This window comes from Cladophialophora immunda (genome assembly GCF_000835495.1).
Source record: "Cladophialophora immunda strain CBS 83496 unplaced genomic scaffold supercont1.5, whole genome shotgun sequence".
NCBI lineage: Eukaryota > Fungi > Ascomycota > Eurotiomycetes > Chaetothyriales > Herpotrichiellaceae > Cladophialophora > Cladophialophora immunda.
This window is the reverse complement of record NW_015622545.1, coordinates 236,362-250,866: the sequence shown is the minus strand read 5'-3', so window position 1 is coordinate 250,866 and position 14,505 is coordinate 236,362. Positions and strand designations below refer to the sequence as shown.

The following is a 14,505-nucleotide window of genomic DNA, read 5'->3' as shown; positions in this document are numbered from 1 at the left end:
GACGGCGCACCCGACCGCCGGAGGCCAGAGGCCGAGATGTACTAAAATCAGCCTTAGAACTGCATGTTGAGGGCATGAGGGCCCGAAAACACAAACTTACACTACTGGCAACCAGGAACATGCTCTGAAGAAGCAGGGCGCTGACCCGCGTCGGGCCCTCGAGCTCATACTGGCGGAAGAATGTGGACGGATCAATCACCGGGAGCAACGGGTGCGCGTATTCGAAGTATCGCGTAATCAGCTCGCCGCGCAGCTCGTCGCTCTCGATGTCGAAGGCCCCCTTGGCTTGCAGAAAGGCGTAATCATCCGGCGGCAGACTGGCCTTGTTCGGTGCGGGAACGATGTAGTGTGCGGTTGACGCGATTGTGTGGTCCTTGACGGCCTGGAAGATGTAGCGAAATCCCTGAGCCTCGCCTGGAGAGAGGCGTCCAGTCATCAGCTTCCATGATGGCACCATAGCAGTCAACGGCTGGGGGTGGAGGAGTGCCGAATTCGTACCCACGTAGATGTGCGTCTCGCCTCCGCGAGCACCCGCTGAGGTGTGCTCGACAATGTTTCTGTAGCCGGTGACATTCGATTCCAAGTCTTCCATCTCCGCGCTTGGGTTGTCGCGCGAGACCTGAGGACTTTGGGCTGGACTCGAGACTGAATCGCCGCCACCCAGGTTGCTCACAGATCTATGCGCGCGTGGCGACCCCGAGGATGGTTGGGGAGGTCCTGCAGACCCGTCAACACTCCCACCCGCAGGTGCTCGACTGCGCCGAGGGCCTTTGTGCTTGCCCCGGGCAGAGACGTGCAAGACGCATTCGATGGCATCTTGCTGGCAATTGGCACATGGGCGGCCACTCGAGACGACATTACAGCGGACCTTTCGGGCGTGGCAGGCACTGCAAGCAGCAGGCGCCCTCTTCCGTAGAGGCGTGACAGATCTTCCCTGGGAACTGAAGGATATAATGCCTGACATGGCGTCTCGGGTGACCCTGGCAGTGTCACAGCGCATGCTGGGACGGTGGACGGCTCAGGCGTGGTCAAGGGGGAGCGTGGGGGGACCCTGGGATATTGTGGGGAATCTTGGGGCTCGGCTACCGGCTATGGTCTCGGCTAAACTACATTAGGTAATTTCCTCGGCTTTATTCCTCCAACCCCCTCACGCTTATAGAGCCTTCTCACTGGCTCCATCACATCCGCTCTCTATTTGCGAACATAGCTGACATTGGCCGCCTTGGCCGCCGCGTCCAGGTTGTACTGTCCGTACCAGGTCGGCTGGGTTTCCGTCAATGGGCCTTCCACCTCAGTGGCTACCGAGCCGATGAGCGTGAGGCCTTTGCCGTTGTGTGCAGGGTCGCTGGCCAGCCACAGTGCTGCCCTGGCCACGTACTCGGGGCTCTGCAAAGGTATGCCCAGGGACCTGAAAGAGTTGCGGGCACTTTCGTCCAGCATGCCAGTCTCTGTGAGCGCCCGAGTAAGCAAGAGTCCGCTGGTAGGGGACCGTGTTTGGTTTACCTGTTCCGCCGGGAGCGATCAAGGCCACGCTGACTCCTTGCTTGGGCGCCTCGTGTCGGAGAGCTCTCATCAGTCCAGCCACCTGTGAGGGTGGACGGTAGGGATTAGCCATTTTCTCAGCCAATTGAGAACGACCTGCTCGCTTACCCCATGTTTTGCTGCTGAATACAAGGGCAGATTCGGTCTCTCGTTATACCCCGACGTTGAGCACGTCATGACCAGGCTGCCTCCAGGCGGTGAGTTCTTCTGAAACCAGAACAAGGCGCACTTTGTCGCTGTAGACACCCATTAACCAGACACTCCCGGCGTGAAGAGTGGGAGGCCAGACTCACTCAAGGCCACAGACTTGAGGTTGACATCGATCACCACCATCGACGGTTCCGCGAGCTCGCCGTTTTCATCATAGACGTGCTCAAACGCGTTCTTGGTCTCGGGGATCCCCGCGTTGGCGAACACCAAGTCCACATGACCGTACTTTGAATGGGCGAATTTGAACAAGCCCAGTAGTTCTGTCCAAACCAAGACGTCGGTCTTCACAAAGTCGACATTTCTGGATGATGCCGGAACTGTCAGTCTTCCCGCGCCTTGAATCGGTGGCCTCGCCGACAAGGTAGGGGTGTGCTATCTTACGAGCCCAATTCGGCGGCCAGTTTTTCGCCAGCAGACGTGTTGACATCGCCAAATACGACCGACGCTCCTTTCCGATGGAGCAATTCCACCAGGGCTTTTCCAATGCCACTGGCACCTCCTGCTGGTCGGTGAGTGTCGTCGCTCTGGCATCACAGTTCAGGGACAATGAATTACCGGTGACAATTCCCACTTTGCCCTTGACATCCTTGATGCCGGCTTCATCGACGACGACCTCTGTCATGTTCAAGAAAAAGTCCTTATCAGTTGAACTATCGTGGTTGGAAGTGCAGGCACGCTTTTTTGAGTCAGTCTTTGTCCTTCCCCCCCCATCATCTCCTCCTCGGCTTCATCCTGTCTCAGGTGAGTGGCATCTCCGAGGTGCTCATAGTTCTAACCCCCACAGCGTCTTTTCGAAAGCGACTATTCGTGACCCCAGATCCCCACAGCCTCCTCTTTTTGTACGTTCTTACCCCATGGAGATTCACTGATCGTACCGTCGTCTCGCTTACAACTAACAAAGGACAATGCCCTTCTTCACTTACCCAAAGTGGACATCACCTCGGAACGTCCATGCTCTAAGTTTCACGGTCAACGCCATGAACGAGGATGGTCTCTTGTTAGCTGAATCAAGCAGCTTTCTTCTATTGGGTGACATCTACCCCAGAAGTCCGGATCTTGTTTCCCAACGAGCCCGAGGAGAAGATGGGCTCCGAGGCTTTCTATCATGTCCCCTACTCGGCTCATCAGCCTGAGACTCCCGCGTGGCTAAGATTGAACTGAAGTAAGGGTATGGATGGTGGTGGAATCTAGACCGTTGCTGTTGACTTGATAAACGAGCCAGTCGCCTCATCCTATCCTCCATTCACCCCTTCCACTGCTTCTCCCAACGTTCGAGTCGCAAACCCTCCTTGCATCTTGCGAGATTGTCGTACATCATGGAGACATACTCAAACTACAACACTTTTGTAAGGAATTGCTTTTCTCAGAGGGTGTAGGGATTTGTTGTGCCAGGCTAACAACTGGAAACACAGGTCGTTCTCTTTGCCGCCGTCGGCTCGTTGGTAACGGGCTATGGCATGGCTGTCATCGGCAACACCCTGGGTCAACCTACCTTCTATTCCGCCATGAATCTGGTCCAGGATCCCACCGCGCCAGGCTATGACTACACCGGGACCATCATTGGTGCCGCAAACGGAACCTTCTTCGGCGCAGGGTTCATCGGATGTCTCTTGTCGGCTTGGATGGTGGACTACTGGGGCCGTGTTGGCACTTTCCGCACTTCTGCCCTCATTGGAATCATCGGTGGTGCCGTTCAGGGCGGCGCGGTCAATCCTGGCATGGTCAGTTGAGATGCTTGATGCTCGCTATACTTGAAAGCACTCTGTACTGAAAAGAATCTCGACAGTACCTGGCTGGCCGAGTTCTGACAGGGATTCCAGTTGGAATGCTTCTTGCAGGGATGCCAATCTACTTTTCAGAGGTGGCTCCGCCTCACTCGCGCGGACTCATGGCTGGTGCTCATGGGACATTCATCAACTTGGGCTACGCTCTCGCAGCTTGGATTGGGTCAGTCGGCTCCAAGGTATTCGTCTCAAAAGGCTTCCTAGCTCACGAAAAGATGTGTGTAGCTTCGGCTGCTTTTACTCTGCAGCTTCGACCTTTGGCTGGCGGTTCCCCAACGCAGTGTTCGCCTTATGGGCTTTACTCCTGCTTATTGGCACCCTGCAAAGTACGTGGATTGTCGAAGGGCTCCTCTGACCGCTTCAACGAACGATTGCACTAACCTCTCCCCACAGTTCCCGAAAGTCCTCGCTGGCTGGTGCAGATGGGCCGCAATGACCAAGCACTGAAGATCCTCTGTCGTCTGCACCATGATCCAAACGACGCCGAAGACACCTTTGCCCACCGCGAACTCGAGCTCGTCGTGCAAAAGACCGAATCTGACCGCGCTGCCAAAGCCTCGGGGGGTCGCTGGCAGCTTCTCACCAAGAAGACATACCGCACGAGATTCATCCTGGCCCTGATCCTGGCCACGGGCGGCCAGAATTGCGGCATCCTGGTCATCAACAACTACAACGTCCTGCTCTATCAGTCGCTCGGCCTGACGGGTTCGATGTCGCTCATGATCGCTGCGGTGTGGAGTACTGTCGCCCTGATCGCGAACGCGGTGGGTGCCTGGACGTCTGATCGCACCGGAAGGCGTCCTGCGTTGGGTAAGTCGTGGAGTTCTGCAACCCCGTGCGAAGAGCAAAGTCGTCGTGTCTCGGAAGCCCGTCTCTGACCAGCGGACAGTCTGGGGCTTCACGTTCACCGTGGGCTGCTTCATCGTGGCTACGGGACTTATCGGCAAATACAGCAGCACTCCTACGAAGGGATATGCGACGGCATCAGTCTTCTTCTTATTTCTCTATGTTGCTGGGTGAGTTGACAGCCCCGTCCCCAGAGGGATGCCCTTTCCGCTACGGACTAACTCTCCTCGACCAGGTACGGCTCCATGATCGACGTGAATCAATTCACCGTCATTTCGGAAATCTTCCCTTCGCACCTTCGTGGAGAAGCGGCGTCTATCAGCATCGGCTCGCTGTTACTGGTGGACGTGCTCTGGCTCGAGTTACAGCCGGTGGCCTCACGAACCATCGGCTGGAAGTACTATCTGGTCTTCGCCGCCATGGGCATCGCCCACACTGTGTATCTTTATTTCTTTTTGCCAGAGGTACGTTACCGACTTCCTTTTTCCCGACGACATCCCCACTGCCTCACTCTTTTCCGTCGCCAATGGCTCGAACGCAAGGTGCCCATGGCTGAAATGTGGAGCTAGACCTCTGGCGTGGCCCTCGAGGAGCTGGACCGGATCTTTGGAGACTCGGCCGTGGTCGACTTCACGCTGCACGATCGTGGAGATGTCGCTATCGTCTCGACCACGACGACGCAGGACAAGTTTGCGGACAAGCCCGGCCAAGTTACGCACAGCAAAGGTTCGGAACGACACCTCGAATCGGTCTCAAAAGCGTGAGCGCCGGACGAGGTGCAGTGCATGGAGCTGAACAACAGGGAGATTAGGTGAGCTGGGTCGTGGAGAAGAGAATGAGCACTGTTGCCGACGACGACGTGCGCCAGGCTAGTCAACCGTGGATAAACGAAGAGAGAAAGACAGACTTCTATTCTCGCCAACACAAATACGGAGAGCGTGGTTGATAGAGTTCGCTTGCTGGCTATGGATTTATGGATGTCCATATGTATGTATGTATGTATGGTCTTTACCGTAGCTGAGCACGCTTGAGCTATTCACCCTTCTATATGGATTCCCTTCCCACTTCTCTTTCGCTAGGACCCTAGTCGAACGCCTTGGACTAGCGGGTGGTGGATTCTTTTTCAATTCCCTCAATAATCGTATGAACCAGGTAGTTAGAAGGTTGAGGACCGCTGTGGGATTCCTCATGGTCGTTTACTGAGCTACAACTCCGCCCTCAGCCTCGTCTGGCGTTTCAGTAGGATAGTCTTAACGAACCGCAATCGTCGACCGCTTCTTATCCTAGCTCCACATCAGTCTGGTGCCATGGCAACAGGTATGCAGCTCATTCAATCCCCCATCCCGCCCGCTCCTCTCCGAAAGTCCAGCGATACAGAGATGCCAGTACCCTTCAGCCTGCCTCGTCTCTCCGCCGGCGCCTGAGACACGAGCATTCCATAAATAGCTGGACTGTAAAGTATGCCGGGATCCAGAACGTAACTACCACCACCACCAGTAATATCTGAGCCCACAGCGGCCAGTCTAGGTAGTTCGCGGCTGATCGACGTATAATTTCGTGGTGAGGACCGGCGTCAAACCCAGGCACGGGGGCCATTTCAGTCAATAGCTTTTGCGGAGGGTGTTGATTCGTGGCCTGGGACTATGAAGTAATTACTAAAGAAGATTGTTAGATCAGGATCCTATCTCGCGGTTTGTGGAGCAGCAATTACTGTATTTGACTTATACGACCAGCTCCGATCACGGACGGTCTTTCGAGGATGGCATAGACAGCGTTCCAGTCAATGTTGCTTTGTGCGGCGGAGGGAGGGGGAGTTGGTGGGAGTGGCTCTCTGTGCATAAACCCTCATCTTCAGCCATGCATGGCGATGACCAGTCAGAGTTTAATGCAAAATCGAAGACAGAACAGTAGTACTCTCGAGCCGGCGGGGAAAGTTCTCGCAGAGCCGAGCTGTCATTCCTTGTCAAAGACGTTTGAGAGCCGAGTCTGCAAACAACCCCCGGACAAAGAACCCTCCCTCACAATAAGTCCCAGCACAGTCATCACAGCCATTTGCGGCCGGCAGCAGTGACTCTCTGCTTGAAAACCGGACTCTTGATGGGATTCCCGATCGTGTAGAACGGGTTCATCAACGTCTTCACCCAGAGTTCGAAGACCTCGCTCATAAACTGCCGAATCGCCTCTTCCGTCTGCGGACTGGTCGGATTCTGCGGAATCGAGGTCGACGAGATGGTCGACGCTCGGGCCCCGGCCGAGGAATTCGTCATGGCCGACGGCTGGTGGAGCAGCATGAAGCGCACGTTCGTCCCCGTCATGAAGCAGCTGATGTGGGAGTTGGTGGGCGCGTAGTTGTCAATGACCTTGAGCCACATGTTGGGCGTCAGCCACTGCACCTCCTCCACGACGTCCAAGGAGGCGTGCACGATGAACTGGTTCATGTACCGAGCCGTCTCGCCGTTGCGGAAGCGAGCGACGCCGTCGCCGCCCGCTTTGGACGTGCCGAAGGTCAATTCGAAGAGCGGCGAGTCGGCCGGCGAGATGATGACAAAGTAGTACGACATGTTTCTGTGTGCTGCGTGAGTGCACTGATCTCGATATTCTCTCGGACGCGGGGATCGGCCTTGACGTGTTGATTGATATCCCGCAGCCGTGGATCCAATGTGTGGAAAAGGGACATTTGAAGCTAGGAGCCTGTGAGTGGCCGCGATGAGGCTCGGCACAACTCCGGCGAAAAGGTCGCCGCATCAAGGAAATCTCGAGTTCCCATTCTCTACGTAGCCACAGCTCACAAGCAATTTATCGGCGGTGTTGTCTTCCTCAATTGCGATCGCGAGATGCCGTCCCTCGCTTTCGGTCTCACCTCGGCCAAGTCATCCTCGGGCCTCTCAAAGCCAGCGCAGAAACGCAAGGCGTTCTTCGACGAAGACGATGATGCAGGCGAGGTCCCCGCGCCTGCTCCCGCGCCTACATACGGAGCGAAGAAGACATCGAAACCTCTAAGGCCCCTAAAGGATCTTGACGACGATGAAGATGATGGTGAGCCGCCGAGCAAGGCTCACAAGCTCACCCAGTGCGGTCTGCAGCTTCCGCAGCCGAAATCCTCTGGATCTGTCACAGGGACAGACAAATACGTCAACCTGTCGGCACTGCGCAGTGCCAAACTGCACGACAAAGAAGCCTCAAAGATAGACGCCTCTGTCTACGACTATGACGCAGCCTACGATACATTCCACGCAGAGAAAGAGAAGAAATCAAATGACGCTGGTGGCCCGTCGGGTCCGAAGTACATGGGCTCGCTAATGCAGAGCGCCGAGGTGCGGAAGCGAGATCAGCTGCGAGCGCGGGAGAAGCTCCTGCAACGTGAGAGAGAAGCAGAGGGAGACGAATACGCCGACAAGGAGAAATTCGTGACCGGGGCATACAAGAAGCAGCAGGAGGAAATCAGGCGCATGGAGGAGGAGGAGAAAAAGCGTGAAGAAGCCGAAGAAGAGCGGCGAAGACAAGGCGGTGGCATGACCGCTTTCCACAAGAGGATGCTGGAGAAGGACGAAGAGCGGATGCGGTTGATCAAACAGGCGGAGGAGGACGCCGCAAAGAGAAAGGAAGGCGGTGTCGAGGAGGAGACCCCGGTTGAAGAAGAGAAATCTGAAGCGAAAATGGCCGAGGAGTTGATTCAGCAAGGAGCACGCATCGTCGTCAACGATGAAGGCGAGGTGGTCGACAAGCGACAGCTCCTGTCCGCCGGCCTGAATGTGGCGCCCAAGAAGCCCGGCAAAGAGCAACAGGCACCTGCAAGATCAGAATCGGGGCGAAAGGACGAGTTCTGGAAGTCGTCCAAGGCGGTAGACGCACGCCACGCTCAGCGCGAGCGACAGTCACGGATGATGGAGAGACAGATCGAGGAAATGGTGGAGAAACAGAAGCAGGTCGAAGCGGACGAGGAGAAACAACAGCAGGACAAGATCAAGAGCAAGGTCAGCGAAGCCGACAAGATGAGTGCCAGAGAGCGGTTTCTACAGCGGAAACGGGAAAGAGAACAGGAAGCGCGGAAGAAGAAAGAGGCTGGTGGTTGAAGCGGATCGAGGCTGTGGTCCAAGGTCTTTTCGACCTATCGTGCCTGCTCCTCTTACTGGATGAACATGCCGCCGTCGACAGCGATGATCTTGTTATGGACATAGCCGGTCTTGACGATCCAGAGGACTGTCTCTGCGATTTCTTCGGGCTTCCCAAGTCTCCCGATGGGGATTTCTGGGCAATTTCTCCGTCAGCAAACTCGACCGCTTCTGAGACACCGGACTTCGACTTACTCGCAGACAACTCTGCGGACCCTCCAGGCAGCATCTTGGTCTCTTCGATCAACGCTGGCGCGACGCCGTTGATGGTTACGCCAGTCTTTGCATAAGCACCTGCCAGCCAATGCACCAGCCCGTGAAGGGCCGATTTGGACGATCTGTCATGGGAACAGTCAGTCTGATTTGGGCAAAGGGTGCCGCGCTAGGAAGAGCACTCACGCATAATGCGGTCCGACTACACCACCAGTGAAGCCGGCGACACTGGAACAAAAGACGATTCTGCCCCAGCCAGCCTCGACCATCTGGGGGATACACAATTGGGTGAGCAAGAACGCGGTGCCGCAATTCGCTCTCCAGGTCTTCTCAAAGTCCTCCACGGACACCTCGCTGACGTCCTTGACCCGGGACACCCCCATGGTTAGCCCGGCGTTGTTGAAGAGGATGGTCGGATGACCCAGCTCATGGACGACGTTGGCGTGCAGAGCGCGCGTCTCGTCGTAGGAGGACAGGTCGGCGCGGAACGCCGAGGCGCGCACGTTCATGGATGTGAGCTGGGCGACGAGCGATTCCGCCGTGTCGGACGCGCTGTGGTAGTGCACGGCGATGGAGCAGTTGAGGTGCGCCAGGGCCAGGCACGTCGCTTTGCCTATGCCGCCTGTTGCTCCGGTCACCAGGGCGAGGTGGGAGGAGAGATCGGTGGTCAATGCCATTGGGGGCTGTGGAGTGGCAGGAGTCCGTATGGGCAGTTCTGTGGAAATAGGGCAGACGTCCAGAGATAGACCCCAGCTCAGCTCAGCTTCGATCCTTCTCCTCGTGGGTCTGTCCTAGTCGTACAGTAGAGGACGACTCAGTCTCGCTCGTACTCCTCTCACTTCAATAGACTCCGAAATCGTTCTGCTCTCTGGGATCTGTCCTCTTCCAATCCGTTCTCGAGCTCGTTCGTTCGTTCTATTCCACTCTTTGTTCCTCTTCCGGTTTCTCGTCCTCTTCCGTGCCACTTTGTAAATAGCCGAATGGGATCAAATCAAATCGCCTATACAATACCCACGCACGCTCAATAAGATACCTAACACAAAGATATGAGATAGATGTACGTGCACACCACGACTGGGTACGAGGTATAGATGTGCGTATGAGCTCGTGATGATGGTGAGAATTGAATTGGGGATCTTCCATTTGTCATGGTGGTGATGGGGGTGGGCAGTGGTGGCATTGGTGACAAGCATTGGTGGTGATGTTTCTTATCTCCGAAGAACAGATCTAAACACCGCGAACAAAGCGAACAGAGCGAACAAACCCCCCAAAAGACCAAGAATTTCGAACCTTGATTCGACAGACAGCCACACACACAAAACACGGTGTAGTTGTGATGTAAAAACTCTCGACTTGGGCTCCTTACCTACCTGTCTACACACACTGATACACACATCCATAGAATACACACCTATCCTATGTCTCCCGTCCGTCCGTAGGACCCAGATCTCTCCCTCTCCGCACCCTGAGAGTCATGACCGCGGTGGTGAACTCGGTCCTTTTGAGCGCGTGAAGGACTGGGATAGTCGGGGGAAAGGAGAATAGTTAGGGCTGGGTTAGATTGAGCCGGGGTGGGAAGTCAAGGGAGGAAAGGAAGGGAAGGGAAGCGATTGTGTAGCGGGAGTTTATAGCGTGCTTTGTATAGATAGATAGATCTATCCCTCCTTCCACAGACGGAGATATTGTGAGGCCGGGGCCGAGGCAGACTCGCACATTATACGGGAGGTATATTGCTGGATCAGACCGGCGAAAGACTTACATCGCTATATACAGAGGATCAAGGGCGGCGGCTTCACGGGTGTCCTTTCTCAGTACCTTCGAGCCTAACATCCCCGCCATCTGCAGCTCTCGCACTGGAACCGACCGGAGAGTATTGTCTCGCGAGACCGACACGCTCCACCATGTCCATGTCAACTCACCGATCCTCCCCATTATGTCCCTCCAGTCTGATCACCGCCAGCCTCCAACTCCACTACCTTGCAGAAGGCGCCGCCAACATCATCTACAGCGTCTCCGTCCAGTCACCGCCGGCTCTCCTCCACCACTCGCACTGCTGCGTCATGCGTCTCCGCAAAGACCTGCCCTCCACGAAAGCCGCCGTGCAAGCCATGTCCGACTTTCAGGGCCGCATCGCGCCGCTTTTCAACGAGAAGCACAAGTCGTTGCTGATGGAGCAGGCACTCTACAAGCTCACGCCAGCAATGGTGAGCGAGGCGAACGACGAATTGAGGGAGATTGACGGCGTGGATTTATCGGCCCTCTCGGCGGAAGATGTCAAGGGCAAAAAGATCCGCCACCACCACAGACGCCACGTCTACCTGCCCTCGTACGAGAACGAGCAGTACGGAATCCTGATGCAGAACTTGCAGGGACCGGGGATTGATTGGCTGGTCGAGTTCAAGCCGAAATGGCTGGTGCAGAGTCCCAGCGCGCCTGTAGACGCGAGGAACTGCAGGACGTGCGCGCTCAATGCGATGCGAAGAAAAGCGGGAGCTCATCAAGGGAGAGGTGACTCGGGCTTCTGTCCGTTGGACTTGCTGGCGGACGAAGACGCAGTGTTGGAGCGGACGCTGGCGAATATCTGGCCACTCGAGAATGGGATCCACAAGTTTGTGGCAGAGTTCAGAGAAAAAGTCCAGCCATCTTTGAGACATCTCCAGACTCTTCAGGAAGAGCATGGATCGGTGGGAGTGGACGATTTTCGCAACCCGGATGGTAAGGACTTTGGCGTGGCCATGGCGTTGAGGGACTGCAGCGTCTTTCTAGCTCTGAAGCGGAGACCCGACTCAAGTGACCGAGTGGATGTTGTAGACATCAAACTTGCGGACTTGGATCTGAAGACGACTGAGGGAGGAAAGGTCCAGAAATGGGCAGCGATGGAGGAGGAGCTGCTTGAGGGCGACTGGTACCAGAACCTCGACGGGTCGAATTGTAGGATCAGCCGTCAAAATCTCTCGTAGCCATCACACCACCTTTGTCCCTTCACCAATTGTGTTTGATGGGAAAGATGAGATCGGCCAGTTTCTGGATGTGGTGGTGCTTGATGGCTCGGATCTCGTTCTTGATCTGCTCTAGCAATTCCTGGGACAAGCCGCCCCGGCGACGAGCGTAGATGTCGATGCCCGCGGGTGTAAATAGGGTCTTTTGGAAGAACGTGACAACCCAGCCGCCCTCCTCTTCGCCATATCCTAGAATCTCCCAGTGGCTGGACGCGACTTTTAAGAGCCCCTTGCCGCGCCAATTGTATGCGGCCTTGGTGTGGGCGTCCGGGGTGTCGATACCTTCGACGCGCTTGTGCTTGTCCGAGGTCAGGGGCTGGTATTCGACCAAGTCATCGAGGTGCTCGGCGTTCTGGGGCAGCGACGTGTAGGTGATTGTCACATTGCGGTTGTTCTTCCACATGGGAAGCGTCGAGTGGGTGACATTCCATGTCCCCTGTAGGAAGGAGACGTGAGGAGATTCGAAGGTGTTTGGGCCAGCTGCAGCTGCAGCAGCAGCAGCAGCCGCCGCCGCCGCCGCTGTCGACGGTGGACGGAAGTTGAGTCCTGGAGTTTGAGTTGCGGGCATGCTGGAATGCTGACTGACTGGGTGTCTGTATGTTGTAGACACAATGGGTTGGAGATGTGGCTTGGGAGTTGGAGAGGAGGTCATTGAGATGCGGTACACAGCAGAGTACGAGGAGGACAGAGCAGCTACTTAACTGCGCCCAGCTGCTCGCGTGCTATCCTATCTCGTACATGCTGCGCATTGATGGTCATCTTCTCCCTCACTACTTCACCTCACTCATACCTGTTCGAGACTTTGTACGCAGTGGGCTGACATTCGTCAAATCTCTTTGCACAGCACAATGGCTCAACAGTCACACCACATGGTATCTTGCTGATCCTCCACGCTACGATATCTACGCGCTGTTTACTTGACCCAGACTAATTGATGCTGCCATGTCATGAAGGCGATGTCGGCCGAAATGTCCCTCATTCTCCCAACAGCGACTTGACACGATCCTGAAACGCTACGGCCTGCCTGCTGATCGTTCGGAAATGGTGTCACCAACCTCAGTCGCAGACAAAAGATGTCTTGCGTCTCACGAGCGCAAATGATCGACCGTATGGAAATCTCGATCGACCGTATTGAAGATTCCCCGCACCGAAGCAATGAGTCATGCAGCCCCCCGCACACAGTAACAATGAGTCGTGCAGCCTCGCATTGACATTGGCCCGGCGTTTGAACGATTGGTTGATTTCGTCGAGTTTGGCCGAATCTCGCGACAAGATGCCGATTAGATCGGTCCTCATCGAGCCAGCAAAGCCCGAGGTCAAGGACAGATCCAGCAACAAGTTGGCGAATGTCGCGAGCGGTCCCAACGCCGCCGCGATCTGACTCTCTCGGTGCAGCGTGCCCATGAACACGATCAGCCAGGTCGCGCGCAAAACATCGCCAAAGTAATCGAACTCATGTGCCATGATCATTGCCTGAGACCGGCATCTATCGGGTTTTGTGATTGGTCGTCAACTCCAGGCCCAAGAAATGGTGGTATACCTGTTTCACTATGATTCCTCCAAGGCTATGACAGATGAAGATGATTGGTTTGCCTAGCCACTATTGAAGGGTGTTGGTCAACAACGAGCTCGACAAAGCTGGAGAGGAGTGCCCATCTCACACCTTTCTCGGTAATAGACTTCAAGCCATGGAGCAGCGCGTTTGTCGAGTCGCTGGTTCCTGCCACGGAGCGGCTGAAGGTTAGGGTCGATTCATACCCAACGGAAAAGATGTAGGCACCGGGCAATTCTTGCGCCAGAATGTTGCCGACAAAGACGTCAAGGGAGCCAGCGGATGATCCACACAATATAAGCTGTGGCTGGTGTAGCCCACAGGTACAGATCCTCTTTAACCGTCATGGACATTGGTTTGATGGTGGGGTGGAGAGAGAGACGGAGAGTCGGAGAGAAAGTGGTAGTCCATCCATCTGCCCGGTCTGCCTTTGCAATGCCAAGCCGCAAAGTTCCAACAGCGCAGCCTCGTGAGGCAGAATCACTGTCCCATCTAAATATCTCACGACGACTCGTTCAGCAGTGGCCCCAAAGTAACAACTGAGAATCGAGGCGCAAGGCTGAAGGGCGCGGCCATGCCTTGATTTTTGATTAGCTGAACAGTTGGCCGGACAAAGATGACTGGCCCAACTCTCCACCGAGCAACTTGCACGCTGGTGCGATCCCATGGCTGGCGTCCTGCTTGATTTCGCATATTCCACAGGTGCGTGTACTAGGTCAGCAAGAATGGGAGATATGATTGCACGCGCTTAGGTGTCCAGTTGGACAGAGTGCGTCGAGATGTTGGTCAAGAAGGGCCGTGCGGACGCAGAAGCTGAAGGTCCCTTACCAGCAGGCGTTCCGGATGGCTGTGTAAGCTACATTCGACATGGCGTGCCCCTCAAGCACTATTGAGTCCCCTCGGCTGGATTGGACATGGTGTGTAACCTGCGTCAGAGCGGTGCACATCTATCTTTTCATTGGGATCCTCCTCAGGTACCACCATTCTCCGGCGGAGTACTTAGCACCTATCTAGCACTCGTCTGTTGTGACTTGCGGTTGGCTGACCCTAATGCGCCAAGACTTGGTCCCACACGGATTTTTCGCTTATCGCTCAACTTGCCCATATCGGGAACTATAGCTTTACCCACAATGACGTTGATTTGTTGACATCCATTTCCCATCTGCTAGGTAGTCACCACGGTCGTCGTCGTTGGCGATGACGAGTCAATGTACACATGAGTTACAATTGAGGGCTCCTCAATTTAC

General features: G+C 55.5%; 6 protein-coding genes across 6 annotated transcripts; 2 read left to right on the top strand and 4 right to left on the bottom strand.

Annotated features, from left to right (window-relative positions):
- Window positions 1-5,325: 5,325 nt before the first annotated feature.
- PV07_08456 (uncharacterized protein) lies at window positions 5,326-7,036 on the bottom strand. The gene is made up of 2 exons (XM_016395625.1): window positions 6,094-7,036; window positions 5,326-6,037 (listed from the first exon to the last, which is right to left on the bottom strand). Exon 1 carries the CDS (start codon window positions 6,941-6,943, stop codon window positions 6,425-6,427), a length of 519 nt encoding a protein of 172 aa, XP_016245481.1. The 5' UTR covers window positions 6,944-7,036; the 3' UTR covers window positions 5,326-6,037; window positions 6,094-6,424.
- Window positions 7,037-7,166: 130 nt separating this feature from the next.
- PV07_08455 (uncharacterized protein) lies at window positions 7,167-9,738 on the top strand. The gene has a single exon (XM_016395624.1). The coding sequence runs from the start codon at window positions 7,217-7,219 to the stop codon at window positions 8,453-8,455; it is 1,239 nt and encodes a 412-aa protein (XP_016245480.1). The 5' UTR covers window positions 7,167-7,216; the 3' UTR covers window positions 8,456-9,738.
- PV07_08454 (uncharacterized protein) lies at window positions 8,446-9,846 on the bottom strand. Its single transcript, XM_016395623.1, has 3 exons — window positions 8,894-9,846; window positions 8,690-8,832; window positions 8,446-8,630 (listed from the first exon to the last, which is right to left on the bottom strand). Exons 1-3 carry the CDS (start codon window positions 9,382-9,384, stop codon window positions 8,509-8,511), a joined length of 756 nt encoding a protein of 251 aa, XP_016245479.1. The 5' UTR covers window positions 9,385-9,846; the 3' UTR covers window positions 8,446-8,508.
- Window positions 9,847-10,325: 479 nt separating this feature from the next.
- Window positions 10,326-12,517, bottom strand: PV07_08452 (uncharacterized protein). Its single transcript, XM_016395621.1, has one exon. It carries the CDS (start codon window positions 12,356-12,358, stop codon window positions 11,690-11,692), a length of 669 nt encoding a protein of 222 aa, XP_016245477.1. The 5' UTR covers window positions 12,359-12,517; the 3' UTR covers window positions 10,326-11,689.
- Window positions 10,552-11,692, top strand: PV07_08453 (uncharacterized protein). Its single transcript, XM_016395622.1, has one exon. The coding sequence runs from the start codon at window positions 10,609-10,611 to the stop codon at window positions 11,665-11,667; it is 1,059 nt and encodes a 352-aa protein (XP_016245478.1). The 5' UTR covers window positions 10,552-10,608; the 3' UTR covers window positions 11,668-11,692.
- A 245-nt stretch (window positions 12,518-12,762) lies between the features above and the next one.
- PV07_08451 (uncharacterized protein) lies at window positions 12,763-13,170 on the bottom strand (the record flags this gene model as incomplete). Its single annotated transcript, XM_016395620.1, has 1 exon — window positions 12,763-13,170. The coding sequence occupies one exon, from the start codon at window positions 13,168-13,170 to the stop codon at window positions 12,763-12,765; it is 408 nt and encodes a 135-aa protein (XP_016245476.1).
- Window positions 13,171-14,505: the final 1,335 nt, after the last annotated feature.

Excerpts from the sequence above, each read along its gene's own strand:
- PV07_08456 (XM_016395625.1), bottom strand. The coding sequence starts at position 6,943 with ATGTCGTACTACTTTGTCATCATCTCGCCGGCCGACTCGCCGCTCTTC.
- PV07_08455 (XM_016395624.1), top strand. The coding sequence starts at position 7,217 with ATGCCGTCCCTCGCTTTCGGTCTCACCTCGGCCAAGTCATCCTCGGGC.
- PV07_08454 (XM_016395623.1), bottom strand. The coding sequence starts at position 9,384 with ATGGCATTGACCACCGATCTCTCCTCCCACCTCGCCCTGGTGACCGGA. Across the intron at positions 8,833-8,893 it reads GTAGTCGGACCGCATTATGC|ATCGTCCAAATCGGCCCTTC; the intron begins GTGAGTGCTCTT and ends TTCCCATGACAG. Across the intron at positions 8,631-8,689 it reads GTCCGCAGAGTTGTCTGCGA|AAATCCCCATCGGGAGACTT; the intron begins GTAAGTCGAAGT and ends GAAATTGCCCAG.
- PV07_08453 (XM_016395622.1), top strand. The coding sequence starts at position 10,609 with ATGTCCATGTCAACTCACCGATCCTCCCCATTATGTCCCTCCAGTCTG.
- PV07_08452 (XM_016395621.1), bottom strand. The coding sequence starts at position 12,358 with ATGACCTCCTCTCCAACTCCCAAGCCACATCTCCAACCCATTGTGTCT.